The 26,924-nt window shown below is 50.9% G+C and overlaps 12 protein-coding genes across 12 annotated transcripts; 6 read left to right on the top strand and 6 right to left on the bottom strand.

The window, feature by feature from the left end:
• Positions 1–313: 313 nt before the first annotated feature.
• N7508_008182 (PP2C family serine/threonine-protein phosphatase) lies at positions 314–2,333 on the top strand (the record flags this gene model as incomplete). The annotated part of the gene is given in 6 exon segments (XM_058466246.1): positions 314–514; positions 849–1,170; positions 1,221–1,294; positions 1,345–1,636; positions 1,682–1,979; positions 1,994–2,333. The coding sequence occupies 6 exon segments, from the start codon at positions 479–481 to the stop codon at positions 2,331–2,333; spliced, it is 1,362 nt and encodes a 453-aa protein (XP_058317574.1). The 5' UTR covers positions 314–478.
• Positions 2,334–3,138: 805 nt separating this feature from the next.
• N7508_008181 (choline-phosphate cytidylyltransferase) lies at positions 3,139–4,664 on the top strand (the record flags this gene model as incomplete). Its single annotated transcript, XM_058466245.1, has 3 exons — positions 3,139–3,641; positions 3,706–4,056; positions 4,115–4,664. 3 exons carry the CDS (start codon positions 3,139–3,141, stop codon positions 4,662–4,664), a joined length of 1,404 nt encoding a protein of 467 aa, XP_058317573.1.
• Positions 4,665–5,244: 580 nt separating this feature from the next.
• On the bottom strand, positions 5,245–6,505 carry N7508_008180 (uncharacterized protein; the record flags this gene model as incomplete). The annotated part of the gene is made up of 2 exons (XM_058466244.1): positions 5,245–6,054; positions 6,185–6,505. The coding sequence occupies 2 exons, from the start codon at positions 6,503–6,505 to the stop codon at positions 5,245–5,247; spliced, it is 1,131 nt and encodes a 376-aa protein (XP_058317572.1).
• A 318-nt stretch (positions 6,506–6,823) lies between these two features.
• N7508_008179 (DMT family transporter) lies at positions 6,824–8,384 on the bottom strand (the record flags this gene model as incomplete). The annotated part of the gene is made up of 2 exons (XM_058466243.1): positions 6,824–7,834; positions 7,893–8,384. 2 exons carry the CDS (start codon positions 8,382–8,384, stop codon positions 6,824–6,826), a joined length of 1,503 nt encoding a protein of 500 aa, XP_058317571.1.
• A 424-nt stretch (positions 8,385–8,808) lies between these two features.
• N7508_008178 (UTP25 family protein) lies at positions 8,809–11,027 on the bottom strand (the record flags this gene model as incomplete). The annotated part of the gene is made up of 3 exons (XM_058466242.1): positions 8,809–10,302; positions 10,348–10,855; positions 10,906–11,027. 3 exons carry the CDS (start codon positions 11,025–11,027, stop codon positions 8,809–8,811), a joined length of 2,124 nt encoding a protein of 707 aa, XP_058317570.1.
• A 170-nt stretch (positions 11,028–11,197) lies between these two features.
• Positions 11,198–12,319, top strand: N7508_008177 (eukaryotic translation initiation factor 3 subunit F; the record flags this gene model as incomplete). Its single annotated transcript, XM_058466241.1, has 3 exons — positions 11,198–11,312; positions 11,359–12,071; positions 12,121–12,319. Exons 1-3 carry the CDS (start codon positions 11,217–11,219, stop codon positions 12,317–12,319), a joined length of 1,008 nt encoding a protein of 335 aa, XP_058317569.1. The 5' UTR covers positions 11,198–11,216.
• Positions 12,320–16,446: 4,127 nt separating this feature from the next.
• On the bottom strand, positions 16,447–17,451 carry N7508_008176 (putative transcription initiation factor TFIID subunit 13; the record flags this gene model as incomplete). Its single annotated transcript, XM_058466240.1, has 2 exons — positions 16,447–16,943; positions 16,995–17,451. The coding sequence occupies 2 exons, from the start codon at positions 17,449–17,451 to the stop codon at positions 16,447–16,449; spliced, it is 954 nt and encodes a 317-aa protein (XP_058317568.1).
• A 147-nt stretch (positions 17,452–17,598) lies between these two features.
• On the top strand, positions 17,599–17,902 carry N7508_008175 (uncharacterized protein; the record flags this gene model as incomplete). Its single annotated transcript, XM_058466239.1, has 2 exons — positions 17,599–17,635; positions 17,676–17,902. 2 exons carry the CDS (start codon positions 17,599–17,601, stop codon positions 17,900–17,902), a joined length of 264 nt encoding a protein of 87 aa, XP_058317567.1.
• Positions 17,903–18,301: 399 nt separating this feature from the next.
• On the bottom strand, positions 18,302–20,650 carry N7508_008174 (pentatricopeptide repeat protein; the record flags this gene model as incomplete). The annotated part of the gene is made up of 1 exon (XM_058466238.1): positions 18,302–20,650. The coding sequence occupies one exon, from the start codon at positions 20,648–20,650 to the stop codon at positions 18,302–18,304; it is 2,349 nt and encodes a 782-aa protein (XP_058317566.1).
• A 310-nt stretch (positions 20,651–20,960) lies between these two features.
• Positions 20,961–21,554, top strand: N7508_008173 (CCDC12/cwf18 family protein; the record flags this gene model as incomplete). Its single annotated transcript, XM_058466237.1, has 1 exon — positions 20,961–21,554. One exon carries the CDS (start codon positions 20,961–20,963, stop codon positions 21,552–21,554), a length of 594 nt encoding a protein of 197 aa, XP_058317565.1.
• Positions 21,555–21,925: 371 nt separating this feature from the next.
• N7508_008172 (uncharacterized protein) lies at positions 21,926–22,736 on the bottom strand (the record flags this gene model as incomplete). Its single annotated transcript, XM_058466236.1, has 2 exons — positions 21,926–22,589; positions 22,648–22,736. 2 exons carry the CDS (start codon positions 22,734–22,736, stop codon positions 21,926–21,928), a joined length of 753 nt encoding a protein of 250 aa, XP_058317564.1.
• Positions 22,737–23,698: 962 nt separating this feature from the next.
• On the top strand, positions 23,699–26,479 carry N7508_008171 (putative R3H domain protein; the record flags this gene model as incomplete). The annotated part of the gene is made up of 4 exons (XM_058466235.1): positions 23,699–23,749; positions 23,818–24,620; positions 24,686–24,826; positions 24,880–26,479. The coding sequence occupies 4 exons, from the start codon at positions 23,699–23,701 to the stop codon at positions 26,477–26,479; spliced, it is 2,595 nt and encodes an 864-aa protein (XP_058317563.1).
• Positions 26,480–26,924: the final 445 nt, after the last annotated feature.

Raw genomic sequence — 26,924 nt, 5'->3', positions numbered from 1 at the left:
TGTCCTTCTGTCGGCGTTCTCCATTGCGCACATGATATCCATTGGCTTTTCTAGTTGATTGGTCGTTATACTTGTAAACTAGCTCTAATAGCAATCGCAATAAGCATTGAGTGTCTCATATCGCTCATCGAATAGGTGTAAGTAAGGAAGCCATGCATAGGCAGCAACCTCGGTGCAGCATCAAATGACCAGTCAATTGCGAATTCCCCTCCTCACGTGATGGTATAGAGAACCAAAGCGGTAAACACGAAATCTCTGCTCCAGAAAACCCCTCGAAAGAAGAAACAAAATACAGGTTTGAACAAGAAAGCCTGTTGTTCAGGGCTTTGTTCAGAGAGATCCCCCTATCTGCCGTCATCCATTGTTCCCCACTTATCGGATCCGCGAAAGCCCTGCGCCCTCATCTGACTCTTCCCCTTCCTTCAACCACTTCGACTTTCCATTCAATCCCACAACCCCCGAATTAATACTTGTCAATATGGGTCAAACCCTGTCGGAGCCGGTGGTCGAAAAGGTGAGCCCCATCTGAGATTTGTGTCCTATTTGTGGTGCTTTTTATCCCCCTCGGTCACTCCACACAACCCGACCAAACCCAGTCCAAGACCGGGAAGCTCGTCGAGGTATTTTGAATCTACTCCTCGAGTACACCAGCTGTGATATTAGTCGGGGAATTTCCAATTTCCTCGGGTTTGCTACATGCGGGGTCTCAACTGTTGGGCTGGAGGGGCGTTAGTGGGGTGGGCAGCACACGAACTCGCATGGCAACGTGCCAAGTCACTCTTCACATGCTCTATAGTATACAGTGCTTTCGTGTGTTAACAGACACTAACATCGCTGTCTCATTCTAGACCTCCTCCGAGGGCGGGGATGACTGTTGCATCTACGGCGTGTCTGCCATGCAGGGCTGGCGAATCAGCATGGAGGACGCCCACGCCGCAGTGCTGGACCTCCAGGCCAAGTATACAGGCACTAGCGACGACAAACCGACGGATCCGGAACACCGCCTTGCGTTCTTCGGTGTGTACGATGGCCACGGAGGCGACAAGGTGGCATTATTCACGGGCGAGAACCTGCACAAGATCGTTTCTCGGCAGGAGTCGTTCGCCAAGGGCGATATTGAGCAGGCCATGAAGGACGGATTCCTGGCTACTGATAGAGCTATTTTGGAAGGTTTGTGGATTATCGGTTTTTGTGGGGTATCAGATGGCTGACTCGTGCAGATCCCCGATACGAAGAGGAAGTGTCCGGTTGCACTGCTTCGACAAGCATTATCTCAAAGGACAAGATCTGGGTGGTATGTTATGGGTGGAGATTGGATTGATGGATCAAGCTAACTGGTAGTAGGCAAACGCTGGTGACTCGCGTTCAGTGCTAGGAGTCAAGGGCCGCGCAAAGCCGCTCTCGTTTGATCACAAGCCCCAGAATGAGGGTGAGAAGGCCCGTATCAGCGCCGCTGGTGGTTTCGTCGACTTCGGTCGCGTCAACGGCAACCTTGCCTTGTCCCGTGCCATCGGTGACTTCGAATTCAAGAAGAGCCCCGAGCTTTCCCCCGAACAGCAGATCGTCACCGCATACCCCGATGTGACGGTTCACGAGCTGACAAATGATGATGAGTTCCTTGTGATTGCTTGTGACGGTATGTTTTCACTACTTATTACTGAATCTTAACTAACAACCCTAGGTATCTGGGATTGCCAGTCCTCTCAGGCCGTTGTGGAGTTCGTTCGCCGAGGCATTGCCGCCAAGCAGCCTCTTGCCCGGATCTGTGAGAATATGATGGACAACTGCCTGGCCTCCAACAGTGAAACCGGTGGTGTTGGATGCGATAATATGACCATGACCGTCATTGGTCTGCTCCACGGCAAGACCAAGGAGGAATGGTACAACCAGATCGCAGAGCGGGTCGCGAACGGGGACGGTCCTTGTGCTCCGCCCGAGTACGGCAAGTCTCCCGAGGAACCCGAAGGCAATATCACTTCGTGCTGACGGCCAGTTGTGCAGCCGAGTTCCGCGGCCCTGGGATCCGGAACCAGTTCGAGGATACCCCGGATGAATATGACGTGGAGATGGAGCGGTCCCGTGGCTTCAGTGTGCGCTCCGGCCGCATCATCCTCTTGGGTGATGGCACCGAGGTGATCCCAGACCAGAATGAAGAGCTATTTGACCAGACGGAAGAAGATCAGGACCTTACCAATCAGGTGCAGCACGAACCAGGCACACGGAACGACCGCGAGGCGACCCCGGGGCCCCAGGGAAAACAGGAGGGGACTACTCAAATATCCGAGTCCCCGGCCTCCACTGACGCTGAGAAGGACAAGTCTACATCTTCCTGAGTGGTATCGGTTCTGGTTTCTTTTTCTATTCTGTTCTTTTTTTCCCTTCCCGCTTTCCTTTTGGTTTCTGTTTGCCAACGACCCCCTGATTCTACGATCATTTCACGATCTATGCCCCATGTTCTCTTTCTGTTTGTGCTTAGTTATGTCCGGGCTCTGGTTCCGAGCCTGATTCTCTCTCCTCCTCAAATGTTTCAGAATTGTCAAAGTGAGGAGCATGGAGGCCATCATGTGCCATGTGGAATGAATGCGATGTGAGGAAGGGTGAGAGGGGGACCGACCCTATGAACACGTTTGTTTCTTTATGCCATCACCACACGAGATACCGCAGAAAATGCCCGCTATTGACGAGCCTTTTACTTCACCCGTTCCCTTTCATCTAAACTATACCTCGGTGCAGCCTCGGTGCGAGGCTTGGTAGAATGAGCGTTCAAGTTCAAGTCAGTGTGTCAAGACAAGTTGAGAGACAAGACTCCATATCCATGACGTATTTCCCCCTGAAGAGTGCTACCTGTGAAGCTAGATCAGCCACAGAGTAGAATCTACCCCATAGATCAACCGTATAAGCCGTATATAGCCCCAGATAAGTTAGGTCGTATACATAAACGGCATGACCACACGTGGTCACCTTGGCAGAACGCCAAGCCCTCAACAGCGTCACGTAATAAATCAGGGTGACAGCGGAATTGCAGCCCCCACTCTCTTCCCCAAACAGAAAATTACCCCCTAAAACCGGGTCGTCATTCAGGGTCTCATCCCCTGGTCCCCTCTCTCTCTTCCCGCCCATCCATCAATCATATCGAAAATGTCCTCAACTTCACCAGTTGGCAAGCGCAAGCGCAGCGCCAGCCATCTCCCAACCCCCGGCCCCAAGCCAGCAGACCTCCAACCCTCTTCACGCGACGCGTCCGGCGAAGAAGGCGAAGACTCAACCGCCTCCAACGCCAATGCCGCCCCCAATGCCACATCTAAATCTAAGAAAGGCGTGAACGAGTCGGTTCCGCCATCCAAGCGCGCCCGCAAGGCTTCCGGCGATGCATCGCACTCCAGCGCCAACGGCACTCTTGGAAAGGAAGACCCCGGCGAGCCATCTGAGACGACGGTTGCCAGTAGCGATATCGAGGGTGGCGCCCGCTCGACGCGGCCTGGCTTACATATTGATTTGCCTGAGGAGGACAAGGTCGAGGCTCAGATGGCGCCGCCTGTTTTCGGGTTACAGGATCCTGTTGGGTATCACACTAACCCGCCGCCGACGGGTCGGGCGGTGCGGGTTTATGCGGATGGTGTTTTTGATCTGTTCCATCTTGGGTATGTTTCCTGATGAGGACCGACCACAAAGATGGGTTACTCGGATGTGCTGACCACTTTGTAGTCACATGAGACAGCTGGAGCAGGCTAAGAAGGCTTTCCCTGATACTTATCTGATTGTTGGTGTTACTGGCGATGAAGAGACACATCTGCGGAAGGGATTGACGGTTCTCAGTGGTGCCGAGCGCGCTGAGACTATTCGTCACTGTAAGTGGGTGGATGAAGTTATTCCCTGCTGTCCGTGGGTCGTCACTCCGGAGTTCTTGTCCGAGCACCAGATTGACTACGTTGCTCACGATGATCTGCCTTATGGCGCTGCTGAGGGTGATGATATCTATGCTCCTATCAAGGAGCAGGGCAAGTTCCTGGTGACGCAGCGCACAGAGGGTGTCAGTACCACTGGTATTATCACAAGGTAAGTTGATTGATCCCGCAATGACTACAACTTGAGTGCAATGCTAACATAATAACAGAGTTGTCCGCGACTACGATCAGTACATTTCCCGGCAATTCAAGCGCGGAGCCTCGCGTCAAGAATTGAACGTTTCCTGGCTCAAGAAGAACGAGCTCGAAATCAAGCGTCACGTCGTCGAGCTCCGCGACAACATTCGCAACAACTGGACCATGACCGGTCAAGAACTCGGCCGCGAACTGCGCCAGATCTGGCAGAACAGCCGACCCGGCAGCCCCGCTCCCAGCGCCCGCAACAGCATGGACTGGACCGGCAGCCGTGGACCCCTTGCCAGCCCTACCGGCGGCAGCAAGTCACACCTGTCGCGAGTTGGCGAAGTTCCCGCCCGGCCCGACAGCCCCATGGGCTCTCGCCGGAACGAGGACTTCGCTACCGGTTACAGCCTGGGACTGATTGGAGGCGTTCGCGCTTGGATGGCCCGCAGCCGACAATCCCTGCATGAGCCTCCCAGTGGCTTGAACTCTCCCACAGATGAGGAGCCGGAGTCTGAGCATGCCAATGGCTACGAGGAGGAGGTGCGTGGTCGCACCGGCCACGTCTCTGCTCAGTAGACAATACCTTGACTTCTTCCCACCCTTTGCATTAGGTATCTCTTGATATCTTGCCCATTTTGCATTCGGTTCGTGTCTTATACTTTACAAATTGTGCCGTAACTGGCGGTTTTTCCTATGTGTGGCGCATGGCGTCTCTTGCTATCGGGTAACGGCTGTAATAGCCACCGAATGCTCTGTGCAACATTCAAATCCAATTCTCAAATCATGTTGTGTTTGATTTACCTGTGTTTACTTGATCTGATCTGCCACAATTCCTCTGGCACTTTCGGCAACTTGCTCCCTAATACTCTTTCAATGAAATGTTTCGTTTCTTTTTGTTTTCGCTTGATCTTGCGTGGCTTGGTTGGTGGTTTGTGTCAATCTGCCATGATGTTTTATGTTCTATGTTCTATGTTTATAAAGATAAAAGCTGGAGGTATTCGTCTATTGCAGGAATGGTTGGACATAGATTAAGATTAAGTCCGAGTTTGTTGCTCGTTACTTGAGTTCCATTGAATCAACATATGCTCAATGCTCTAGCTCATAGATGCAATCTATAACTATCAATTGTAACTGTATAAACAGGGGGTATTTCAATCTAAGCAGCAGTAATAGCCAGCCTCACCCTCCTACCCATCATCCCCTTCTTACAATCCCACTCCCCGACCCTCTCCATCAGCTTCTCCCTCGGTAAACACAAAACCCTCTTTAACTCGCCTTTGAGAACACCAACGTCCCTAACCAACTTCCCCTCAACAACACCCCTCGAAGAAGCATCACACCTAGCCGAAACAGCCAAATCAAACTCCTTCAATCCACGCACCCTAAGCAAAGGTCTAACCCAAGCCTCATCAATCCCAAAGGGAATCCTTTGCCCACCAACCCCAACCCCAATATTCCCGCTCCCATTCCCATTCCCATTGATACCAACATCCCTAGCACTCAGCACCCCCAGATCCAACCCCAACCCTAAAAATCTCAACCCCCCCAGCTCACTAACAACCCCCCAAAACCGCCTCCAAAGCTCATCACTGTGGGTGTGGGCATAGATGCTCCCCTTATGATCCAAGCCCGCCATGGGCGTCCAGATGGGCATCCACTGGACATTCAGGTTTGAAATTGAATGGCGGGCTGTTGGCGAAAGGGAATTTGCGAATGCGATAAAGGTGTAGAGATCGTCCACGTCGAAGAGGGTTGTTTTGTAGAGAATGGACTCGGCTTCTAGGTAGACTTTGCGGCAGGTTCGCAATAAGGAGGGTGTTAGGGTTGTTAGGGACTCAGGGAGGTGGGGGTGCGTGTGTGGGTAGAGGAGGCGGGTTTTGGGGGGGGTCATTGTTGTTGACTGGGTTGATGATTGGATTGTTGGGGAGGGGGGAGGGGAGGAGGGAGGGCGTGTGACGCCAGTGGGCTGGGGTTGTTGGGCAACAGGAGCGTGTTTGGCGGGGTTTATTCTTTGGTGGCAATGGTGATGTAGATGCAGATGTAGATGCATTTCTAGATGTATGCGTCGACGTAGCGTTGGATAAAGAGCACCTCACATGTCGAATCTTTCCCTTGATTTGAACAAGATGGACAGTCTGTGGGTTTGTCTCTGGTGTGTCTGTGTCTGTGAGGACATACGACCAGATCATGAGTCTGATTTCAGCTGGGAGACGGAGCAGTGGCGATGATTCCTGATTGGCTTGTCTTGCCCCGGGGTCGATTGGAGCCGGACCACCTTGTATGTTTAGATCTTCTGGACTGCAGATTGCTCGTGTGTGGATGAGGTCGCGGACTGTGTCGCGCCATCTATGGCCGGTGGGGTAGTAGTGCCATATTGAGTAGGGGTCGCGGAGGACCCAGGTGTCGAAGTGGCGCATCTATTGGATTGGATGTGAATGTTGAAGGAGTGGACTGAAGGGAGTGGATTGTAGATGTGTCGAGGTGAAGTCTGGAGAAAGTATGGAATTGAAGTCTGGAGTAAGTATGGAATTGAAGATATGGGGAAAATATGGGGAATGGGCTGATCCACTTATGTATGTAATCATCTACTATGTAATCAAGCTCGAGGACTGTTCTTTCACGGGAGTTCCCGGGTTTCTATGTAACCCTATGACGAAGGTGCTGCATCCGTCTTTGGAGCAGAGTGCTCCGTCTACTGTGTTGGGTCTATATGTGCCATCTGCAAGCCTCAAAACTCAATGCGTCTGCGCCTCCGTCTCCGTGGCGTCTTTGTACCCCTCAACGTCCCGATATTCACTTTCACTTCCACTTCCACTTTCAGCACTCCTCGGCGCCTGTACTTGTGTCGGACTCTTCCCACCCTCAACAGCAACGTAAACTGCACAAACCAAAATCAACCCCGACCCAATCCAACTAACCCCAGACATCGTAACCCCCCACACCACCTTATCATAAAACAGCGCAAAAAGCATCTGCATATAAACCATCGAAGTAGCCTTGGACCCCTGCCCAACAACCTTGCCCCCAGAAACCGAAGCTGGGGGCACATACGACAACCCCGCCGTCAACAAAAACTGCAGTAAGAACCCGCAAACCCCCAACCCAGTCAACAACGACCACTCAACAACAGAATTGGGCAATCGGAACGGCACAGCAGGCACAAAAGCCATAGCTAAGAACGAAATGACAGTAGTGACCGACGAAAAGTACGTCACCGAAACAAGCGGATGGGCCCGTTTCCCAATCATTCGAATAGAAGTATAAGCACCGGCAGCCCCAATAACACCAACAAACGCAACAATCGTCGCAAGAACATGGTGATAGGCATCAGCATCATCAGGCGTCCCCTCTCCACCATGGGCAGAAAGACTCATAGCCCAAACAGACACAGCAGTCGGAACCGAATTAACCTTCTCCCTCTTCCCAAACGGCCTCGCAATAAGAACAACCCCAGCAAGCGAAACAAGCGCCGCAAATTGCTGTCTGCGCGAGAACGTCTCACCAGGAATAAGCAACGAACAAGCATAACAGGTCATGATAGGCGCAAGGAAAGTGATAACGGTCGCTTCTGACAGCGGCAGGTATTGAACTGAATAGTACAATCCGTAGACACCCATGAACCCGCTACTTGCGCGTAGGAGGAGCAGTGGTCGGACGGGCTTTGTGCCCAGTGGGTGTGGGACTGAGGCATAATACATGTAGATGTAGCTTGATAGGGCTGTGATTGACATTCTGGCGAAGAGGACCTGTGGGGTGTGTTAGCATGATGTTGTACTATATGGAAGATGCTGGGTGGGACAGTACCTGAAACGGATGCATAGCACTATGAATCTCAAGAATCTGCGTCATGACATTCATCGAAGCGCCAAACATCTGCGCTAGTAATACGAGGGCCATGCCTTTATTCTTGAGCCAGAGGATTTGCCATGCATGGCGGGGTCGGTCTGCTGCTGCTGCGTCTTCGTTGTATTCATCATCGTCAATAGGACGGGGTTCGGATTGTGCGAGGGCTTGGTTTTGGTCTTCCGGATCGGTCTGGCTCGTACTGCTGCTTTGGCAGTTGTATTCATCTTGATCATTTCGGTCACAGTCATTTTCATATTCATGTTCATTTTCGTTCTCTGGGTTGTCTGAATATCTTCCATTTGTCGTCTTTGAACTTTCTGGCAGTGGTGCATCGGGATGATCTTCGCCCTTGTATGTTTCGTTGACAAAATCTCCCGTTCTCATCCTGGCTTCGGTATTGGAGCCTGTTGGCTCCTGGCCCTGGAGCTGTGGGGTCGGGGTTGGGGACATGCTTTGGTCCTGAACCTGAACCTCTGGGTTCCCTTGTATTTGTTCTGTACTTGATGCTTGAGGAATACCTCTGTCCTGTACTCTGGAAAGGAATATACAGTTAACCAGAGAGACTGGAGTGAGGTTGTATTGGAGAAAAGTGACTACAGAGATTTTCGCGCATGACAGTCGGGGTGGAGCCCGTTCTTGCTTAGACCGCTCAAGTTATAGATTTAGTGTAGCAACATATCAGTTAAAGAGATTTTGTTTTGATTATATCTAGTTTGTATACTGCTAGCTCTTCTATCTCTGCTATTCTACTTATATCTAACATGGAAAGTTACCAACGGGTCTATGGTACTCGGGGTAGTTCGCAGGCAGAACGATCTGCGTACCCTACCGACATCCAAGTAGGGATATGAAATGCTGTATTAACATTGCTAGATTACACAAAAGTAAAAGTATCACCGCCCTTCTCACGCAACATATTCCCAACACGCAAAGTACCAACAACCCTCTCAACCTTGAGCGCATCCCACTTGGAAAACAGGGCACGCACACCCCCCTCAGCAGCCTCAACCAACTCAGCCGGATCTAGACCCAAGAACCCAACAATCTCGCTATAGAAGAGCGCATTATCCGGTAATCCGTACATAACAACCCTCTTCACGCCGCGAATCTGGTACCGCCGGAAGTGGTGCGCACGCTCGGTGTACAGCAGCACCGAGTGTCTACCCGACAAGAAATGACTGCGAGCGCGGTTCGCCTCCTTGGACTCTGTGTACTCGGACACAGCACCGAAGGAAATATTGGTGGTCTGGGCTGAGGTGGCGAAGTGGTTGCGCACACGCACAAAATCCAGATACGACGGGATGAAGATGAGGGTTCCGGCACCGCCTTTGCCGCGGCCGTGGGTGATGTTCTTGACGAGGCTGGACAGGATGGTTGTTGTGAAGTGCTTGAAGCGGGCATCTGGGTCTTTCTGCGGGGAGATGCTGTCGATGCGGGTGAAGGTTTGTTTGACGGAGACGGGGAGGGGGAGCTCGGTGATGGCGCCGGCGTAGGTTTTTGTTGCTTTGATGCGGCCTGTTGCGTTTTGCATATGTGTTGAGAAGAGCGAGTTGATTTCGGGTGTGATGAAGCCTGACAGGACGATTGTCTGGCGGATGTGTTTGGCTTGATTGTCTAGGTACCAGTTGCGGACGCGGCCGAAGTCGCAGCCGTGCGCTTCTTTTGGTTGCAGGTTTAGGTGCTGGAAGATATAGTCCATGTGGTCCCAGTTTTGCATGAGGAGGGCGTCGGCCTGGTCGACAATTACGACTTCGATTGAGGAGAGGAAGTCGTAGTCGCGCTTTTTGGCGTCGGCTTGGTCCATAATTGTTCGCAGTCCGAGAGGACTGGCGAGAATAATGTCTGAGCTGTAGAATTGCGCAAAGTACTTGACAGTCTTGCGGGTGAACTTGAGACCCAAACGGAACATGTCGTCGTCGTTTCCACCGAAAAGTTCGCGGAAATCCTCGGTCTTGTGCTCCCAGGCGGCATCCTCGGGTCCGGAGAAGCTGTCCGTGAAGCGCTTCTTGTTTTCTTGCTGCTCGGGCTGGTAGAATCGAGTGATGGCGTCAAGGACCTTCACACAGGCCTGTCGGGTTGGCAAAATGTAGAGCACTTTGGGACGGGTGAAACCCTGGTCACGACACTCAATATCGGTATCCGGATCCTTGGAAAGACGGGCGTTGTTCTTCAAGACGGTGTCGCGAGTCTTGAGCAGGTGGTTGACAGCGTGCAAGGCGAGAATATCGCGCATCTCACCTGAGTTCGAGGGAGTTCGGGCTCCGTAGAGGATATCCTGGTAGTCGAAGATATAGGGCGCAAGGGTCTGGGCTTGACCGTTGATTTTGGGCAAGAGTTCGGCCGCACGAGGCTTCAATTTGTTTTTGAGCTAGACACGTTAGTTGTCGTCAACATATAGAAGCGCATGACATACCTTCATGTTGACCGTACTCTTCATTGCCGGCAGCAATGCCGCACCTGCTCCTGTGTCTGGGGTGGTCTGGACCAGTCGCAAACCATCCACCTCTTTCCTGGCCGATACCCATTTGTTGGAGGTGATGTTCTCGACTCTCTTGTTCAAATCGGCACTATCGACAAGACTGAAATGCTTCTCAAACGCACCAGTAGGGTCGTCGTCCTCATCAGCTTCCTCTTCTTCGTCGTCGGATGGGGCCTGAGCTTGGAGGTCGTCGTCACCCTGCTCTGTTTCCGGCTCTGCCATTTGAATCTCCTCGCTGGCATCAGTAGCAGTCTTGCGCTTCTTCCGGGCTGGTCCTTGAGAGTCGTTCTCGGTGTGGAGCAGCTGGAGTAGCTCGTTGTATGGGCGATCGGTGCTTTCCTCTTCTTCCTCACTGCTCGATGAACCCTCATCCTGATCCATATCCTGTACCTCCTCTTGCGATTGTTCACTAACATCATCTTCTCCGGAAGAGTCGTCTGATCTGCAGTCTGTCAGTAGCTAAACGCTATACCCCATCGACTTGCGACTCACTCAGACTCATTCAGTCGAGATGTAGCGAAAGAACGACCACCGCGACCGCGACCACGGCCACCACGACCGCGGCCACGGCCTCGACCTGTGCCTCGACCTCTAAAAGAACCGCGTGCAGGCATTGTTGTAGCTGAAGTTCAAACGTTGATGTTCTCGAAGTAGAGAATTTCTTATCTCTTATCTTAGCGCGAAAATTCCCACACACAAAGAATCGGAACATCCACGACTCCACTCAAGGAAAAATTGAACCTCCGGAAGGCTTGCTGAGTTTGGCGTTTGGAAACCTCCAGGGCTCATCATTCATATCAATCATGGACTCTTTCTTGCACCTTGCTCGCCCTCTGGGTCCCGTCAGCGTGGGGACTGCTCCCACTACTGCCCCTCTCAACGTGGTCATTCAGCCCCAGGTAAGTGGGATCTAATCGCCGAGGGGTACAAAGCTCACTCTTTCAGGCCATCTTCTCCGTCCTCGACCACTCGCTGCGCCGTAATGCCGATCAGGAACGCGTCATCGGTACACTGCTGGGAACACGCTCTGAGGATGGAAGTGAAGTCGAGGTCCGATCCGCCTTCGCTGTGGGCCACTCCGAGGCCGAGGACCAGGTTGAGGTCGATATGGAATACCACAAGCAGATGCTCGCCCTGCACTTGAAGGCCAACCCGCGCGAAGTCCTTGTTGGCTGGTACGCCACTGCTTCCGAGCTCAACACTTTCTCCGCCTTGATCCAGAACTTCTACAGTGGCCAGGGTGACGGTACCTGGCCTCACCCCGCTGTCCACCTGACTGTCTCGACCCAGCCCGGCAAGGACCTCGAGACCCGCGCTTACATTTCCGCCCCCGTCGGTGTCACCGCCGAGCGCGCTGCCGACAGTGCTGCTTTCATTCCCGTTCCCTACGAGCTCCGTTACGGCGAGGCTGACAAGAGTGGTCTCGAGTCGATTGCCAACGCCAAGGATGCCGAGGAGCGTTCCGCCACCATCACTTCCGATATTGAGTCTCTCGAGCGCGCCGTCGAGGAGGTTCTCTCCATGATTGACCGTGTCTCGCGGTACGTCGAGTCCGTCATTGACGAGGAGACCCCCGCTTCGACAGCGATGGGTCAGTTCCTGCTCAACGCTCTCGCTCTCGCCCCCAAGGTCGAGCCCGCCGACATCGAGCGTGACTTGTATGTACTTCCCCTCCACTTTAATGATCCATTGCTAATACCCCCACAGCAACAACCACATCCAGGACGTCTTGGTGGTCTCCTACCTCGCCAACACCGTTCGCACACAGATGGAGCTGTCCACCCGTCTAGCAACTGCCCAGCTGACCCTCGGCGGTGGTGAGGGAGCTGCCACTGGTGAGAAGGGCAACCAGCGCGGCAAGGGCAACCAAAACCGCCGCCAGGACCGCGAGGAAGCCCGCGCATAAGGAATTAAGCGCAATTGATGCATAATGTGACCTGCGGGAGGAAACCGTACCATTCAATCCAAGTGAACGTTCTTCATACTACGTTCTCTATCTCTTCCACCCTCCTCCCTTTTCTACCTCTTTTTGGGTCTTGTTTCTCTGTTACTATCCCACTTCTCTTCCTCTTGTTTCCTTTTTTTCCGCTCCGCTTTTCTTTTTCCCTCCTCGCGAGCTTCGGGGTACAGGACTACGACCCAGTCATGTTTCCCCTGCATGGCTTCCAGATTGGAGTTGTTGGTCTAGATGATCGGGCATACTTCGTCTTAAACACCAGTGGTGGGATTGATCCTCGCTTTGGGATGAGGTCTATCTACTTGCAACACCAATGTATTGGTATATGTGTTGGTGGTTGGTGTGCGCGTTTGGAGAGTGCTGATCTCCTCGGGTTGACCCGGTTTTTATGAAGTCGCATCTATCTGGGCGCGGCGTTTTCAGTTATGATGAAATGGACATAAAAGTTCTAGGGATTGCTTTTGGGTCTCTGTTGTAAACTGATGTGTAGAAGCGTTGGTGTAGAGACGTGGAATTTCCTCGCAGAGGACGAGCTGGGTGTTGTTTTGACACATACATGCCTATTTCAACAGTACATATCTCTGGGTTGGGTACTGCGTACTACAATATATTTACAATCGTGCACGGGTTGCATTGCAACATAGTTAAAAGGCATTGGGAGTGTGGTTTTCCAAAATACCTACATAGAAAATCTATGGTTTGACAACCCAGCCTTGTCACCGATATATATCTACAAAGAACACAACATAACAACCTCTCGAATAATCCAGAACGAACATGATCAGCTTGTTTGCCCTGTACCCCTTGTCACAACTGCGGGTTTCAATATGAATAACTACTTCTACTTCCACTCCATCGTCCTCTCCTCTCCTACTTCCACCTACCTCCGCATCATCGTTCATAGTCTACTATACAAACTTCTATTTACACATTCCATATTCTCTCTACGCAAAGATGGCCACCAAGCCTGGCTATGCCCTCTGGCTACCTATGTATCTACTTTTGTCCTTCTTTTAGCTGCTGTCTCTTCGGCTTTCACGCTTGTTCATGGACTTAGCTATGTGCTGCACCATTTTGTGCAAGCTTTCTTCATTGGCTTTCTCCTGTTGAGCTGTAAGTGCTTCTTCCGCAACTCTACATGCATTGACCATCTTACAAAGAAAGCTAGCCTCACTTCTTGATGGTAGCATGGCTATCGCAACAACACAGATAGTTCCGAATTCCGAGCACCTGCTGCCGGCCTGTTTCTTTATACTTGTAGTGTTGGAAGTCGAATGGCAGTTTGCATAAGCTGTTGATGGAGAATCTGGACAATACTTGACGGTCTCTATGTCAATGGACTCGAAATGATCAGAAGCAAGAAAGTCTGTGTCCCCAACAAGGTGGACTTATTTGAAGAATATGAGCGCAAAGTCTGCAGATGGATCAAACTTGACCAGCCGTCATGAACTCGCAAAAGCTTTTCAGCAATTGGATGGAGTGATATTGGATTTGAACTGAGTCAATGGAGACGAGGTGGTCAACAGGCTATTTCTGGCTGAACATTAGTACCAAATCAGCCATGCAAGAGGACCAGGCACTCCAAATCGGCCTCGTTGATTTCCAGTGGGACAAAACACTTGACTGTCCCACTGAGTACACTGAGAAGGTTACCACGCCTCCGTATCGCTTTTCACACTAGGAACCTGGTGACATGAACTGTGAACAGAGGTTCACAAGCTTTTCAACGCTGTATGGAGGTCTTAATGCAAAGCAAAGGAGGTCATCAGAAATTCGAGAGAGATCAATATTTGTATAAAATCATTCCCTGTCTATGGCAACGTAGGGCTTTGATTTGCATTGACTACGAGGTCATGACATTGTCATTTGGATTGTCGGCTGCATTTCCCTCATCAGGCTCTGACTGTGTCTCGGAAAAGAATAAACATTGGAAACTTCGAGCAATTATTCGCGCCACTTTTATTCCTAGTCTTCAACCTGGGAACGGTTCAGCTCTTCTGGTGGGTTGGAAGTTTGAAGGACTTCATGGTGGCATGCCATGCCGGCGCTGCATAGCTTGCAAGAGCCCTTATGCTTTGTATGTCTTTTTTATTTGTTATTATGCATTTCCATATTGCTCGGAGAAGCGGTATAAAACTTTGGTAGCTAGCCCTCGCAGAGTGAAGGACAAACTGAGCGATATAAAGTAGTATGATTAGTGATTAAAACCCTAAGAATCATAAGCGAGAACAAAGTGACTACGTGGACTAAGTATATATTACTTGCGTAGGTGTAAAGGAATTAACAGTAAGCGTTAGCATATGTATCCTGTCGAATGTATCGGACCGATGCCTTCCTATGTCTTGAATATCATGTAAACCTCCGGTTTGCTCGTTCTGCAGCCCTCCTTGGAGCTTCCAGCTGGGCAGCCTTGGTTTCATTTACTTGTTGTATTGCTGTTATATACTTACAGTTTCCCAGTGCCAATGAATCATCATACCCTCTCTTTTCCTGGTCTTTGTAGACTTTCCAATTTCACACATAACGTTCTCTTTGTTTTTCGTTGCTTTATTTCGTCTTTTCATTTCTAGTACAAAAGTCCTCCGCCGATGACTCCAAAGCTAGAGGGCTTAAATCATCATTGAGACTGCTTTCTCCTCGGATCTCGGCCCATGAACTTGGTCGTATGCTTGCCATTTCAAGAATACTCGTTGACGAATACGAGATCCCAGCACAGATAAATGCAATATCCAACCGTCCAAACTTAGACACGGTCTCCGTAGCTGCATTCAACACATCCTCTTCGACAGTCACATCAGCTCGAACTGTAAAATGGCATCATCCGCGTTGAACTGATCATTATATGACGGCGATACTTTCAAGCTATCAATAAGCTTCTGCTTAGATTCAGCGAGTTTTCAGTACTGATATCAACAGGCACAACTTTGGCGCCTGCATGTAAAAGCCTGTTCGAAGTGTTTCCGGCTGCGCCGGTTATTAGAGCGACGAGGGTTTGGAGGCGGTCTGGGATTGGACTTTAAGTGTTGTGGTTAGGCATGATGTCGTTGTATTTTTGAGCTTAGGTGTAGAGAGGATATGATATGGAGGGTAACTACTGTAGAGTTGTTTTATGAGATCTTAATCGTGACTTCCGCCGAGAACCCCTCGCTCGTCATGATTCTATGAATCGTATTGGCTTGCTATAACGTTATCTGTTTAGCCGGACTGTGTATTCATGGGCTTATGGGACCATGGTAGCTAGGTAATGATTTATTTTACCGCTGGCGTAGACAGGATCCCAAGCGTGTGTGGAGGGATCCAGAGAACCTAGGGCTAGTGTTGCCAATCATAACAAGATGCTTCCTCGAATTGATGTTAGAATATGTCTTTCCTCTTTTGTCTTTCTTGTGATATTATCATAGTACCTGAATATACACTGGAGGCAATACTTTGAAACTTGGATTTTAAATAGGCTAACGGAGTGAGTACAGTACGCTGATGATTTCGTGTCAAGTATGGAATTCCGTAGTCTTTATGGAATTCAGCTCTCGCTCTTCATGTCAAAGATAGTGACATCATTCAGCAACTGGTTTCCTGGTCTAGCGGTTATGATTTTCCGTTAACAATTGCTTCAAGCAAGTGTTCCGGAAAGGTTCTGGGTTCGATTCCCAGGGAAACCATTTTTTTGTGGTCCTCCCACATGATGTGGGACAGTGGGGGTGGACATATACAAACCATTGGCTGCATCCTTTTTGTAGACGGAAAATGTACTATACCTTCAATGTTGCATATATGGGCAGTATTACAGCTACAATTCAATCGCTACAATAAAAGTAAGAATGCAAGGCTCTCGGCCAACTTGTAATTGCGAATTGGTATCTTGAATTCTCCGCATTAAGTAAATCCCATGTTCCTATTCATCCATATGTCCAGACCATAGTCCCATGCAAAGCAGCAAAGTAGAAAAAAGAACCCGCCGACGCCAAAAATCATGATATTCACGTCCGAACCCGAACCAGAGAAAGAAGATCAAACGCCATCCATAACCCAATGCCGAAGTAAAGAGGAAACAAGACAAGAAAACCATCAGAAGCAAACTAGTTCAGAGTCTTGCGCTTCTTGGGAACAGACTCCTCAGTAGCATCCGAACCACGACGAGGACCAGCGCCACGCTTGCCTTTGCCCTTACCCTTCTTCAGAGCACCGGCAGTAGCAGCAGCCTCGGCGGCCTCGGGGTCTTCACCAGCAGCAGCAGCCGCAGCTGCAGCGGCGGCACCCTTCTTGCCAGCCTCTTTGGCAACCTGGTCATCATTCTGATCGAAAGCCTTACGCGCTTCCTTCAGTTCACGCTCCATGCGCAGCAATTCCTGGACACGACCGAGCTTGTTGGGGTCACGACGGAGAGCGAAGCGGAAGTCCTCGACCTTGATCTTCTGGCGACGGGCATGGTGAGCGACTTGAGCGGCGCCGTGGCAGACTTCGAGAACGAAGTCGGTGACTATTTCGTCGAGGACGCGGACTGTTTCGGGGAGGGGCTCGCTGGAGAAGGACGGGTGGGGGCTTGGATCTCCGTAGGCGAGAAGAAGGAGACGAACTGGATTTGAAGTTAGCGCTTAGTTTCAGTCTGCGGAGGTTGCTTTGTTGCAGAGAACGTACGCTCTGCGGGAAAAGTTCATCTGGCCCTTGTGGCGGGCCACACGTGCACGGGGTTCAGCCATTGCGGATTTGGCGGGCTTCGTTGAGTCCTTGGATGATGGAAATGACGTAGAAGAGGGGGGTCCAGCAATTTCGGCAACAGTGTCGTCGGGGGCTTGAGTGGTAGCTTTGGCAGGAACTTTAGCGGGAGGTTCTTCGGTAGTGGGACTCTTGGGAGTCCACTTAGGTTCGTAACCTGCGCGATTTAGAGCTGTGTCTCGCTCGTTGAATGGGCTGCGAATCCAGAAGGGTAAGGTGTTTGCTGGCACATTACCCGACGCAGGTTTGCCCGGCGAATTGCGAGTCGAAGGAGACGCAGTTGGAGAAATTGGAGCTTGTTTAGCAGAGGCATTTGGCAGCGAAAAGGATACCCGCTTCTTGCGGCCCGTGCGGCGTTTGGCGGGCATGGCTGGCAGAATCGGCCGCGACTTGGCCTCGAGCTACCTCACTTCTCGCTCTCCAAGGCCCACGTTGCGGGCGAGGTTTCGAAAGCTATTCAATATGGTGAGTTCTCGCTGTTTTTGTGACTGTTAACAAAGCAGGTGAATGATATCATGGGACTCATTTATCTGCTGCTGCATACTGGTCACGGTAATCATCACAGTGCTAACATGACAATGAACGAACCTAGACGGCCCTTTTCAACTTTCAATCGCTGCTGCTGGTAATTTTGCTCATAATCTGCACGAGCAGCTATGCGCACTCGATCATGCCCGGAATTATGGACCGGAATCAGAATGGGTAGGTGGTCACTTCGAGGCAGCGACAGGCAACGACAAGCTCGCGACGACGGACGCTAACGAATCGACAGAATCTTCGGGATATTCTGGAAATGTGCTCGTGTCGGAGAAAGACTAAGTCCCTACGTTAGCATTTGTTGCGTTCTGATGGCAGTAAGTGGACGACTCGAGATCTACGAGCTTCTGAATTGGTACTAATTGACATTGTACTGAATAGGTTTCAATCTTCTTCGGTGGTTAAGGTACCACTTTTGCTTTCTGATAGCGGACAACCTGAATACATGAATCCTCGAGAATTCGTCCTGTGAGTCAGCCACGAAGTGAGAACTAAAGGAGACTCACTCTGGGGACACCTTGGGACAGTATTCGGGCAAATCAATTCATGATGATGCAATGTATAGTACAAGATATCCAAATTTACAAAAAGTTTAAAACAGTTCTTCAAACACCATCCGAAATGCTCCCATGGCTAGACCACCAAGGCCAACAAGTAAAAAGAACAAAAGGGTATCCGATATCACAGCTTAGGCTTCAGCTTCTCCAAGCCACGATCAATCAGCAGATCACGCTCCTCCGTGTCAACGTAAATTTCAGAAGTAGGACCCGAGGATGTAAGCGCTGTAGGCGCCAGACCCTTCTGAATGTGTTGATCATCTAACTCCTCCATGGAAACCCAGAGACGCTCAGGGTCACGCAGATAGCGTAGACTCTTCATAGTGTAAGGGTCAATGGCGAAACCCTGCTGCTCCATCATCTTGATAGCAGCAGCGGTCTCAGGGATATTCTGCGCATTCGCATACCCGTTGATGATGGTGTTCCAGGTAACATCATTATATTCAACGTTATGCTTTGCCATCATTTGTTTGACTTTTTCGGCTGCGTCGGGTCGGTTGTGGTAGTTGAAAGCGCTGAGGAGGATCGTCCAGGTTCGGGGGGTTGGCTGGACGGGGTGGAGAGGTCTACCATCTGTGGTCTCCTTCGGCATAGATGATGAGTCAAGCATGTCCTCTACGAGACGGACACAACCCCGCAGTCCACGGTCTGCTCTGCGGAAAGCAATGAGGAACTCGTTGTAGACGTGGTCGGTCTCGACTAAAGGGGCGATGGATGGGTGGCCCTGTTGTGCGAGGGTGCGAAACTGTTCGTACATGCGATGCGCATGGTTCTGTCGGTTCTTGCAGCGAAAGAAGGTCGAGATCATTAGAAACAGGGATACTGGGGAGGGTGGGCCTCTGATTGCTTGGGTTGGTGGTTGGGTGTATTGAGGAGGGATCATGTGGAGTTCTTTGAGGGGGGTAATGTCGTGGAGTCTGTTGTACATTTCAAGCATAGAGTAGAAGACCTCCGAGGGGTCTGTATTAGGGTCGATATGCTTGGCGGTAAAAGTGTAGTGGGCATGGAAGATTTTGCTGAAGATGTATGGGTTCTTTCGCAGTTCTTCTTGCATCTCAACTTCCTGGACAAGCTCGTCGACGCGACCCCGGTCACCTCGAGAAACTGCATCGGTGAGAAGAGTCAAGTAGGTATACGAGTCGAAATCGTGGCCATGATTCTTCATGAACTGAAGCATATCAGATCCTAGCTGAGGATCACCAGTCTTATAAGCATTGGCGAGCACGACGTTCATCATGTCCCGCTCAGGGTTGACGCCCATCTTGAGCAATTGGGGAAGAATTCGGAAATTACGTCCCCCGTCCCTATCCTCGACAGTGTCAAGAGTCAAGAGTTTACAGCAGTGTCGTGAAACACCCTCAGAGTTCATACCAAATCCAGGATCTTGGATCTTGGTAAGGAATTGCAGGGATTGCAAGGCCCGTTGCGTGTCCTTCAGCTCCGTGAAACGATTCATAAAGCAAAGCGCTGTTTCGGCCGTCATGAAGATGCCTCTCTCCTTCACCACTCGAAAAGCCTCATTGACACTGTCGGCGCTGGCTCGGCGAATAAACAGCCGGAATCCCTTATGCGGCGGTTGCACGATAGGCCATTCCCTTGGATTCAGGCAAGTCTCAATAACCGACTGGTATGTGTGGTCACCGCTCTGCCAATCCTCGAGCCAGTCCTCGTAATAGAATCTATCCAGGTACATCAAACAATCAGCGACCAGAGTAAAGTCCGGCTTTTCTTGAGTCGCGGTCGTGACAAGCAGAAACTCCAAGGCCAGTTTGGGGTCATTCTGCAACAGCCAAATGGCAAGGCGCTGCCAGGCAAATGCCTTTTGAGGTCTTGTCATAGCTTCCCACTTTTCTCGGAATTTGCCATGGCAGTCACTGCGTACCATTTCTAGCAGTGCTTCTCCATCCCCTCGTAGCGTCGGGAGGACAGCCTTGTTGATGACATCGCGTTCATAAACCTTAGCTTTGTAGATAGCTTCGTATGCGGGCTTCCATTGGCGAAGTCCCAGCTCGCGCGTATATATGGAGTTGAGCCGCATGACAGTTGTGAGATATAGTGATCGCTTTGTCAACGGTCTACCCTGTTTTTGAATCGCGATGTTGATTCTCCTAGATATAGGATTCACGAGACTGGGAGCAAGACCTTGCGCATGGATAATCTTCCGTATTTCCGTCTTCGACATGAGTGGGAGTGGTGCCGCATTTCTTCGTACTTGACGAGTTCTCGAAGTTGAGTTCTCCCCGGCATTGGCATATTCATCTGTTGCGGAACTCGACTCTTCGGGGTGTGGGCTTTCGGAATCTTGGGTCGGAAATTGCGAGATGTCGGAACCGCGAAGGTCATCGTGTGAAGTTCCCGGTTCCAAGATCGCTGAGGAACGGGATATCGAGAAATGCTGCACTCCATGGCCAACATTTGGCGCCCCGGGGAACCGATACCATCGGCCTGCGCTGCGGCATTGCGGCGAAAGCATTCCGTTCAGGCGGGACCGGACGAGGTGCGGACACAATGACATTCAGGAGTGTGTCACCGCATACATTGAGAAATTCAGAAGAACATAAACCAGGAAGTCGTGCAGCGCGAGGAAGTCGGAGTATGGTTAAGTGTTGAAAGTTGATTTCCGCCCGATTTTGCCGTGGCTGAGGTGTGGCGCACCACATCTTTTATCATTCCGCTCTTCGACTTTCGCAGAGCTTGGGATTACTTTCGTTCACCCCAGTCACTTTCTCTCCAGGAGTCCAACTCTGTAATTTCTCACGGCAAATTTCACACAACGTCCAAAAATGTCGTCGAACCACGCCAATCTCGATGCGGCGTCCATCGACCGCAAAGCCCGCCTTGCCAAACTCGCAGCCCTGAAGCGCAAGCAACCAGAACCCGAGACAGAAGATGCCGGTGCATCAGAGGAGCTTCCAGATGCCGATACCGAGCCAGAGGTGACAAGAACCTACCTGTCTGGCCGTAACTACGACGCCGAAGCCCGCGGCCCCAAGCTGGGATTCGAGCAGGGCCCACAAGAGGGCCAGGTGACGCTGGAGACACAAGCAGCGGAGATCGCAAAGGCCACAGCAGAACAAGCCAAGAAAGACGCAGAGGCCGACCAACCAATTGATCTATTCAAACTGCAACCAAAGAAACCGAACTGGGACCTGAAGCGTGATCTGGACGAGAAGCTTAAAATTCTTGACGTACGGACGGAAAATGCCATTGCTCGACTTGTACGACAACGGATAGAGGCTGCGCAACGCCTTGCGAAGGAACGCGGCGGGGCATCGAATGGAGAGGGCGAGGAAGTGGGTATGGAGGGCGAGACACTAGTTGAGGGCATCCATATGCGCGAGCGAGAGGAGGAAAAGGACGACGATGAAACGATTTGAATGTGATACCCTTGGCAGGACTGGCGCTGTCTAGCTTTCCTGCCTTTACCTGTACTTTCTATATTCTGTCCATTTGATCATTTTTCATATTTCTATCTTGAGGCGGCCGATTAGGGCAAAGGCATACTACCATTCAGATAGAAACGAGGCGTTAGGACAGGTCGACAGTTTCAATGAGCAATTCTGTTTTGTCTTTTTAATATCATTATTGACATCCTTTTGTTTCGCTATCGAGGCTGATAGGTCGGGTTCCCTGCCTGAAAATGCTAATAATACACTTGTTTACATATGCCAGTGAACATGAATTGGCGCTCCGTCAACACAATGCGCCGTAAGAATCCTAATGTACCAGAACACCTTTTGAAATCAATTTACCTTCCATGGTTCATGGCTTGAGTCAAAGCCAAGCGTTTACTGAAAGGACTCAAGCTCCGTTCACGAGGAGGTTGATCATTCCGCATTCTGGTGTCTTGTCTAGACTGTGCAGGTTGAGACTGGCGTGGCGGGCTTGCCCGATCCCGGTAGTGACGGTCACGGGCACCATCTGGAGTTGGAGAACGCTTTTCCTTTGGAACACGGGCCTTGTCCACACTCCTGCTACGACGGTCCCTGCGCAAGCTGTGTCTTCCCGCAGCACGGTGCCGCCCTCTTTCCTCGGGGCTTGACTCACGACGTCTGCGACGAGTATTGCGGTCATCTGTGCGTTCCCTGGAGATCGAGCGAGGTCTTTGTTCTGAAGAGTGTACCGAGCCAGCACGGCCCTCGGAAGAATCACTGTAGCGTCTTTTCCGAGACTTGGTTGGAGGCGGTGATGTAGAACCCCGACGACTCTCGTGCTCGTCACGTTTGCTCCGACGAGGAGATGTGGAATAGGATCGGTTGGTTGATATAGTTGAAATTGAACTCATTGAGTGTGACGAGATAGATCTGGCCCGCTTCGGAGACTGAGAGTGGGGGTCTGTGGTATCTTCAAGATCTCTCTTTCGGCCACGCTCCTGCTCTCGTTTGGCAAGCAGATCATCAGCCACGCCAGTTCTGCGTCTTGGTTAGTCACAATATAGGCATGGGCAGTCCCAAAATAATAGACACTCACGACTCCAAAAGCTGATTGGGATTCTCGTTCGAGAGCTTGGGCATCAACTTGGGGTTCAGAAGTTGCTGAGTCCGCGAAGGACGAGCCATATATGGCCGCTCTTGTGCTGTTGCCTTGCATTCATAACTATAGTGCCGTGCAATGGAGTTAATTCAAGCTCCTCAGCGATGGGTGGGGGGGGGAGCACATATCTCGCTTGAGGCATTTTTGACACTGTGTATTTGCGGAGGCCTTGCTGGGGCCTCGGAGCGTCGGAGCGTTTCTATATCGGTTCATTGGAGAGTGTAGTGTGGCGGACGGTGTTGAATTTTGTAGAAAAAGATCCTTCAGGCCTCGGTGAATGGTATGAGCAAGATTGCACCCAGGTGGACAGGCAAAATCAGGCGTAAAGTGGTTCGGCGCAAGTCGTTTGATAGGCGGCTGTTCTTTGAAGCCTAAGGAAATTGTAGGCGCGCGGCAGGGGCGGTGGGGCGCGGCAAAATGCGCCCACGAATCTTCAGGCGTTCGAGAATAATCAGATTTCCGGTTCCCAACGCTCCTGATCGATATCGATTCTCTCCTGAGGTCTATCAATTCTCAGGTCATTCACTTCCGCCGGTTCGGATAAGTTAGTAAAGTTGCTCGCCTTTTTCCAGGGCTGCCCGAGCTACAGTTTCTCCGTCTCAGGACGAGGTCTTTATCTCCCTGAACATGAGCCAGCTTTGATATCATGTAAGGGCCGTTGCCTGGGATTGAGTGTGGGGGCTTGTCCTACTGAGTCCAATTTGCTCCCCACTTCTCCTCTGGCTCTACTCCCTGCCACTCTACATTGCTAATGCTCAATGTCCACAGCTTTCTCCATGGCGATCGCCCTCTTCCAGAGATATGTCCTTCGTTTTGGGCTTGTGTGAAACGGATTTCCCCAACAACCTACTTTCCAACCAGTCGTGTTTCTGCTTCTTTCATATTTGAGGATCTGAGACGTGTTCAGTGCAGCTGCGTCTTAGCTTGATCTCGGGGGTTTTTTTGTGGTATCTAAACAATTTCGTCAAGCATCCCGCAGTGCGTTGAGATGGCATCCCAAAGTCCATCCGGAGGAGATGGCCCACTCTCTTTTGCAAAGGTATGTCTCATGAGTAGCGTTGATCAAAGCGCACTAATTAGTGGATCATTACTAACCCAAATCACCAGATTGCCGCAATGGCCGCGATCTCCAACCCTCAAACTTCCTCGGCAACTGATGATAACAACACCGGCCAATCAGCAGACCCATCCCCTGGCGCGGAAGCGCATGATTCGGGTGCCAATTTGCCCAGTCAACACACCCTGGACAAAACGCCAGAGGCCAGCTCTATTGACCTAGCTGTCGACGACCTAGCAAGAGGCGTGCAAGATATTGGGATTACCCTAAACAAGCACCGCGCAGGCTCAGGCTCTTTCCTCGGGGGCCAGGGAAATGGTTTGCTCAAGCGAGAGAACTCCTTTGACGATGATCATACTCATCTTTCTACATCATCTACGAAAATGACCAGTTTCGACTCAAAGAGTCTTGCTTCAGTGACCACTTTTGCAATGGATGAAAAGGACTCTGTGCGTCCTGATGACAGTGCTAGTGTTCAGGCTATTGACGAAGAGGATGCACTTTCGGGACCTGCCTCTGGTGCTCCCAATTCGGTAGCAGGCTCTGAAGCTGACAGCCGTGCGTATCGTGACCATTTCCGCGATGGCGTCCCTCTACGACCACGTGGGGTTCTACCCGTTCCTGGTCCTTTGTTCAATGGCACTCAGCCTGGCAATGGCACAATCCCTCCCGATTCAGTGGCAAACAACTTTGTGATTCCCGCCAACCCTGACAGCTTTCAGGACGGTCAAAATCTACATGGATTCCCTCTTGATCCAGACGAGAAGCTTTTGGAGGCAATGAAATCACCAAAAGATCGTCTGTTGATCCTCCAACTGGAGGAGAAGATTCGTCATTTCATCAAAAACTCTAGGTGAGCGATATCCGTGTTCTTCACGCAAAGGTCTCCTGTGGAATGAACTAACATATTTATCTTAGTGAGCAATCCTTAGAGCTGCCTCCATCAAACGCATTCGGACGACTTCTTGCACATAAGCTTGGGGACTATTATCATTTGACACATTTTGTCGACAACAATGTCACATCGGTCAGACTGCACCGGACACCGTTCTGCCGACTGTTTGTTATTCTGCTCCTTTTTGCCCAATTGAATTCTTTACTGACCCGATTAGACCCACGCCTTTGGCCACTGTGCATGCTTCCACCCACACCACGCCTCCTCCAACTGTTCCCGCAATGAAGATTATGCGCCGAAATGACGGCGAGCGACCCGAAGGAAGCACCGGAGGCTCGTCAGCTCCGTCGAAGGCGACTTCGGAGGCTGGTGATAGTGGTCAAGATGGAGAACGAAACGGATCTTCATCTGGCGCTACCCCTGCCAAAGATCGCATGAACATGACACGAGAAGAGCGGGAAGCAAAATACCACGAAGCACGCGAGCGCATTTTCCGTGACTTCCCAGACAGCGCCAAATCAGACACAGCTAGTGGCGAGTCAAATCCCAACATGTCACGCTCAAGCTCCGTGAATGGTCGCAAAAAGAACCAGAAACAGAGAACTCCTCGTGACGACAGTTTCGAGGTTCGCTCCCAGTTCAACGCCTACTATCCAGGCATGCAATATGGAAATGGGTCCGCTCCCTACAATGTTGCCGTGAATGACAATTCATACCCGAACCAAGTACCCTACTTGATTGGTCCCGGTGTGCCCCCGCCCTCAGGTGGTTATATGCCATCCAGTCAAAGCGGCGCAATGTATCCAGGACAGATGCAGGGACAGATACCAGGACAGATGCAAGGTCAAATGCAAAATCAAATGCAGAGCCAGATTCCAAGCCAGATTCCAAGCCAGATTCCAAGCCAGATTCCAAGCCAGATGCAGGGCCAGATGCAGGGCCAGGTGCAGGGCCAGATGCAAGGTCAAATACAAAACCAAATGCAGGGCCAAATGAACATGAATGGCATGCAGTATTCGATGACCATGTCACCTCAAATGACCTCCAATGGCTCATGGCAAGGAGGCAATATGCCACAGCAATCTCCGTATTCTGGGTACGCTTCGATGAACCAGCCGGGAATGATGAGCCAGCAATCTTCAAACAAATCTTCGCCCGCGATGAACAACTACGCCGTGCCAAATACCGCTCCATACCAGCAAAATTCCAACTGGAACCAACCGTCTTATCCTACGAGTTATCAACAACACCAGCCTCAAAGAAGTGGTCCGCCTATCCACTGGCCCGGTTATCCCCAGCATCCGCAGTCTATGCCGCCAAACATGAGCGGATATCCTTATTCTCAATATCCCGGACAGCAAATGAATCCTGCAATGCAGAATGCAGGATACGCCAATGCCAGATCACACTTCAACCCTCAGACTCGGTCATTCATCCCAGGTGGCGCACCTCTTGGCCGCCATCCGAATAAAGTCCCTCAGCACCCAATGCAGCCATACGGCAATATGCAACCCGGCGCCCAGGTGCAGTGGACCGGATATCATGAAGTCCATCAAAACCGGAACATGGACCCTACCGCAAACATGGGTTCAAACCGTATGCCTTCCTCTGGTCCCCGCGACTCAATTGCCAAATGGGGAACACCCTCTCACCTTCCCCCCAAGCCCCCACCATCCGAAGTCCCCTCCGAGTTCGACATGAACACCCGAACTGGTCCCCCCTCGGTCCCTGCGCCATCCTACGCGAATGGAATCTCTAGCGTTAACAACGGACCGTTGGTAGTTTCGGGAGGCACAAACATCACCAAACCAAACTAAGCTCTCTGAGCTATTAGCTCTTTTACCACTCCATGTTGCATCACATTTGCGTGGAGGGATACTGGATCAATAACATTGATGACGGAAACAGGAAACGTTGCTCTGTGAGATGTATCCATGCTATCCATGTGTCTGTCGTGTTATTTGTACAGTTAGGACAGTACATGGCTATCTAGTGGTTGAGCTGCGTCACTCATCCTTTCTTAGGTTATTCAGATCCATTTTCAACCATTACTTTTCAATTTGTAGACTCTTATAGCCACGTATACTGGCTTTGAGTAGTATCCGGGAGGGAGACAGTAGAACTCTTACCCTCGTTGTTTCACTGTTCGTTTTACGTGCATAGTTCACGTCAAACGTGTATTAGGATACTCTTGATGCCCTACTTTAGTCTTGAGGCTTGACATGTTCCAAATTAGCAGCGAAATAGAAAACAAAAAAACAA

The sequence above is a fragment of the Penicillium antarcticum genome, assembly GCF_028974205.1.
Source record: "Penicillium antarcticum strain IBT 31339 chromosome Unknown utg000008l_segment0_segment0, whole genome shotgun sequence".
Classification (NCBI taxonomy): Eukaryota; Fungi; Ascomycota; class Eurotiomycetes; order Eurotiales; family Aspergillaceae; genus Penicillium; species Penicillium antarcticum.
The sequence above is the reverse complement of the archived record's forward strand: the minus strand, read 5'-3'. Positions and strand labels throughout refer to the sequence as shown.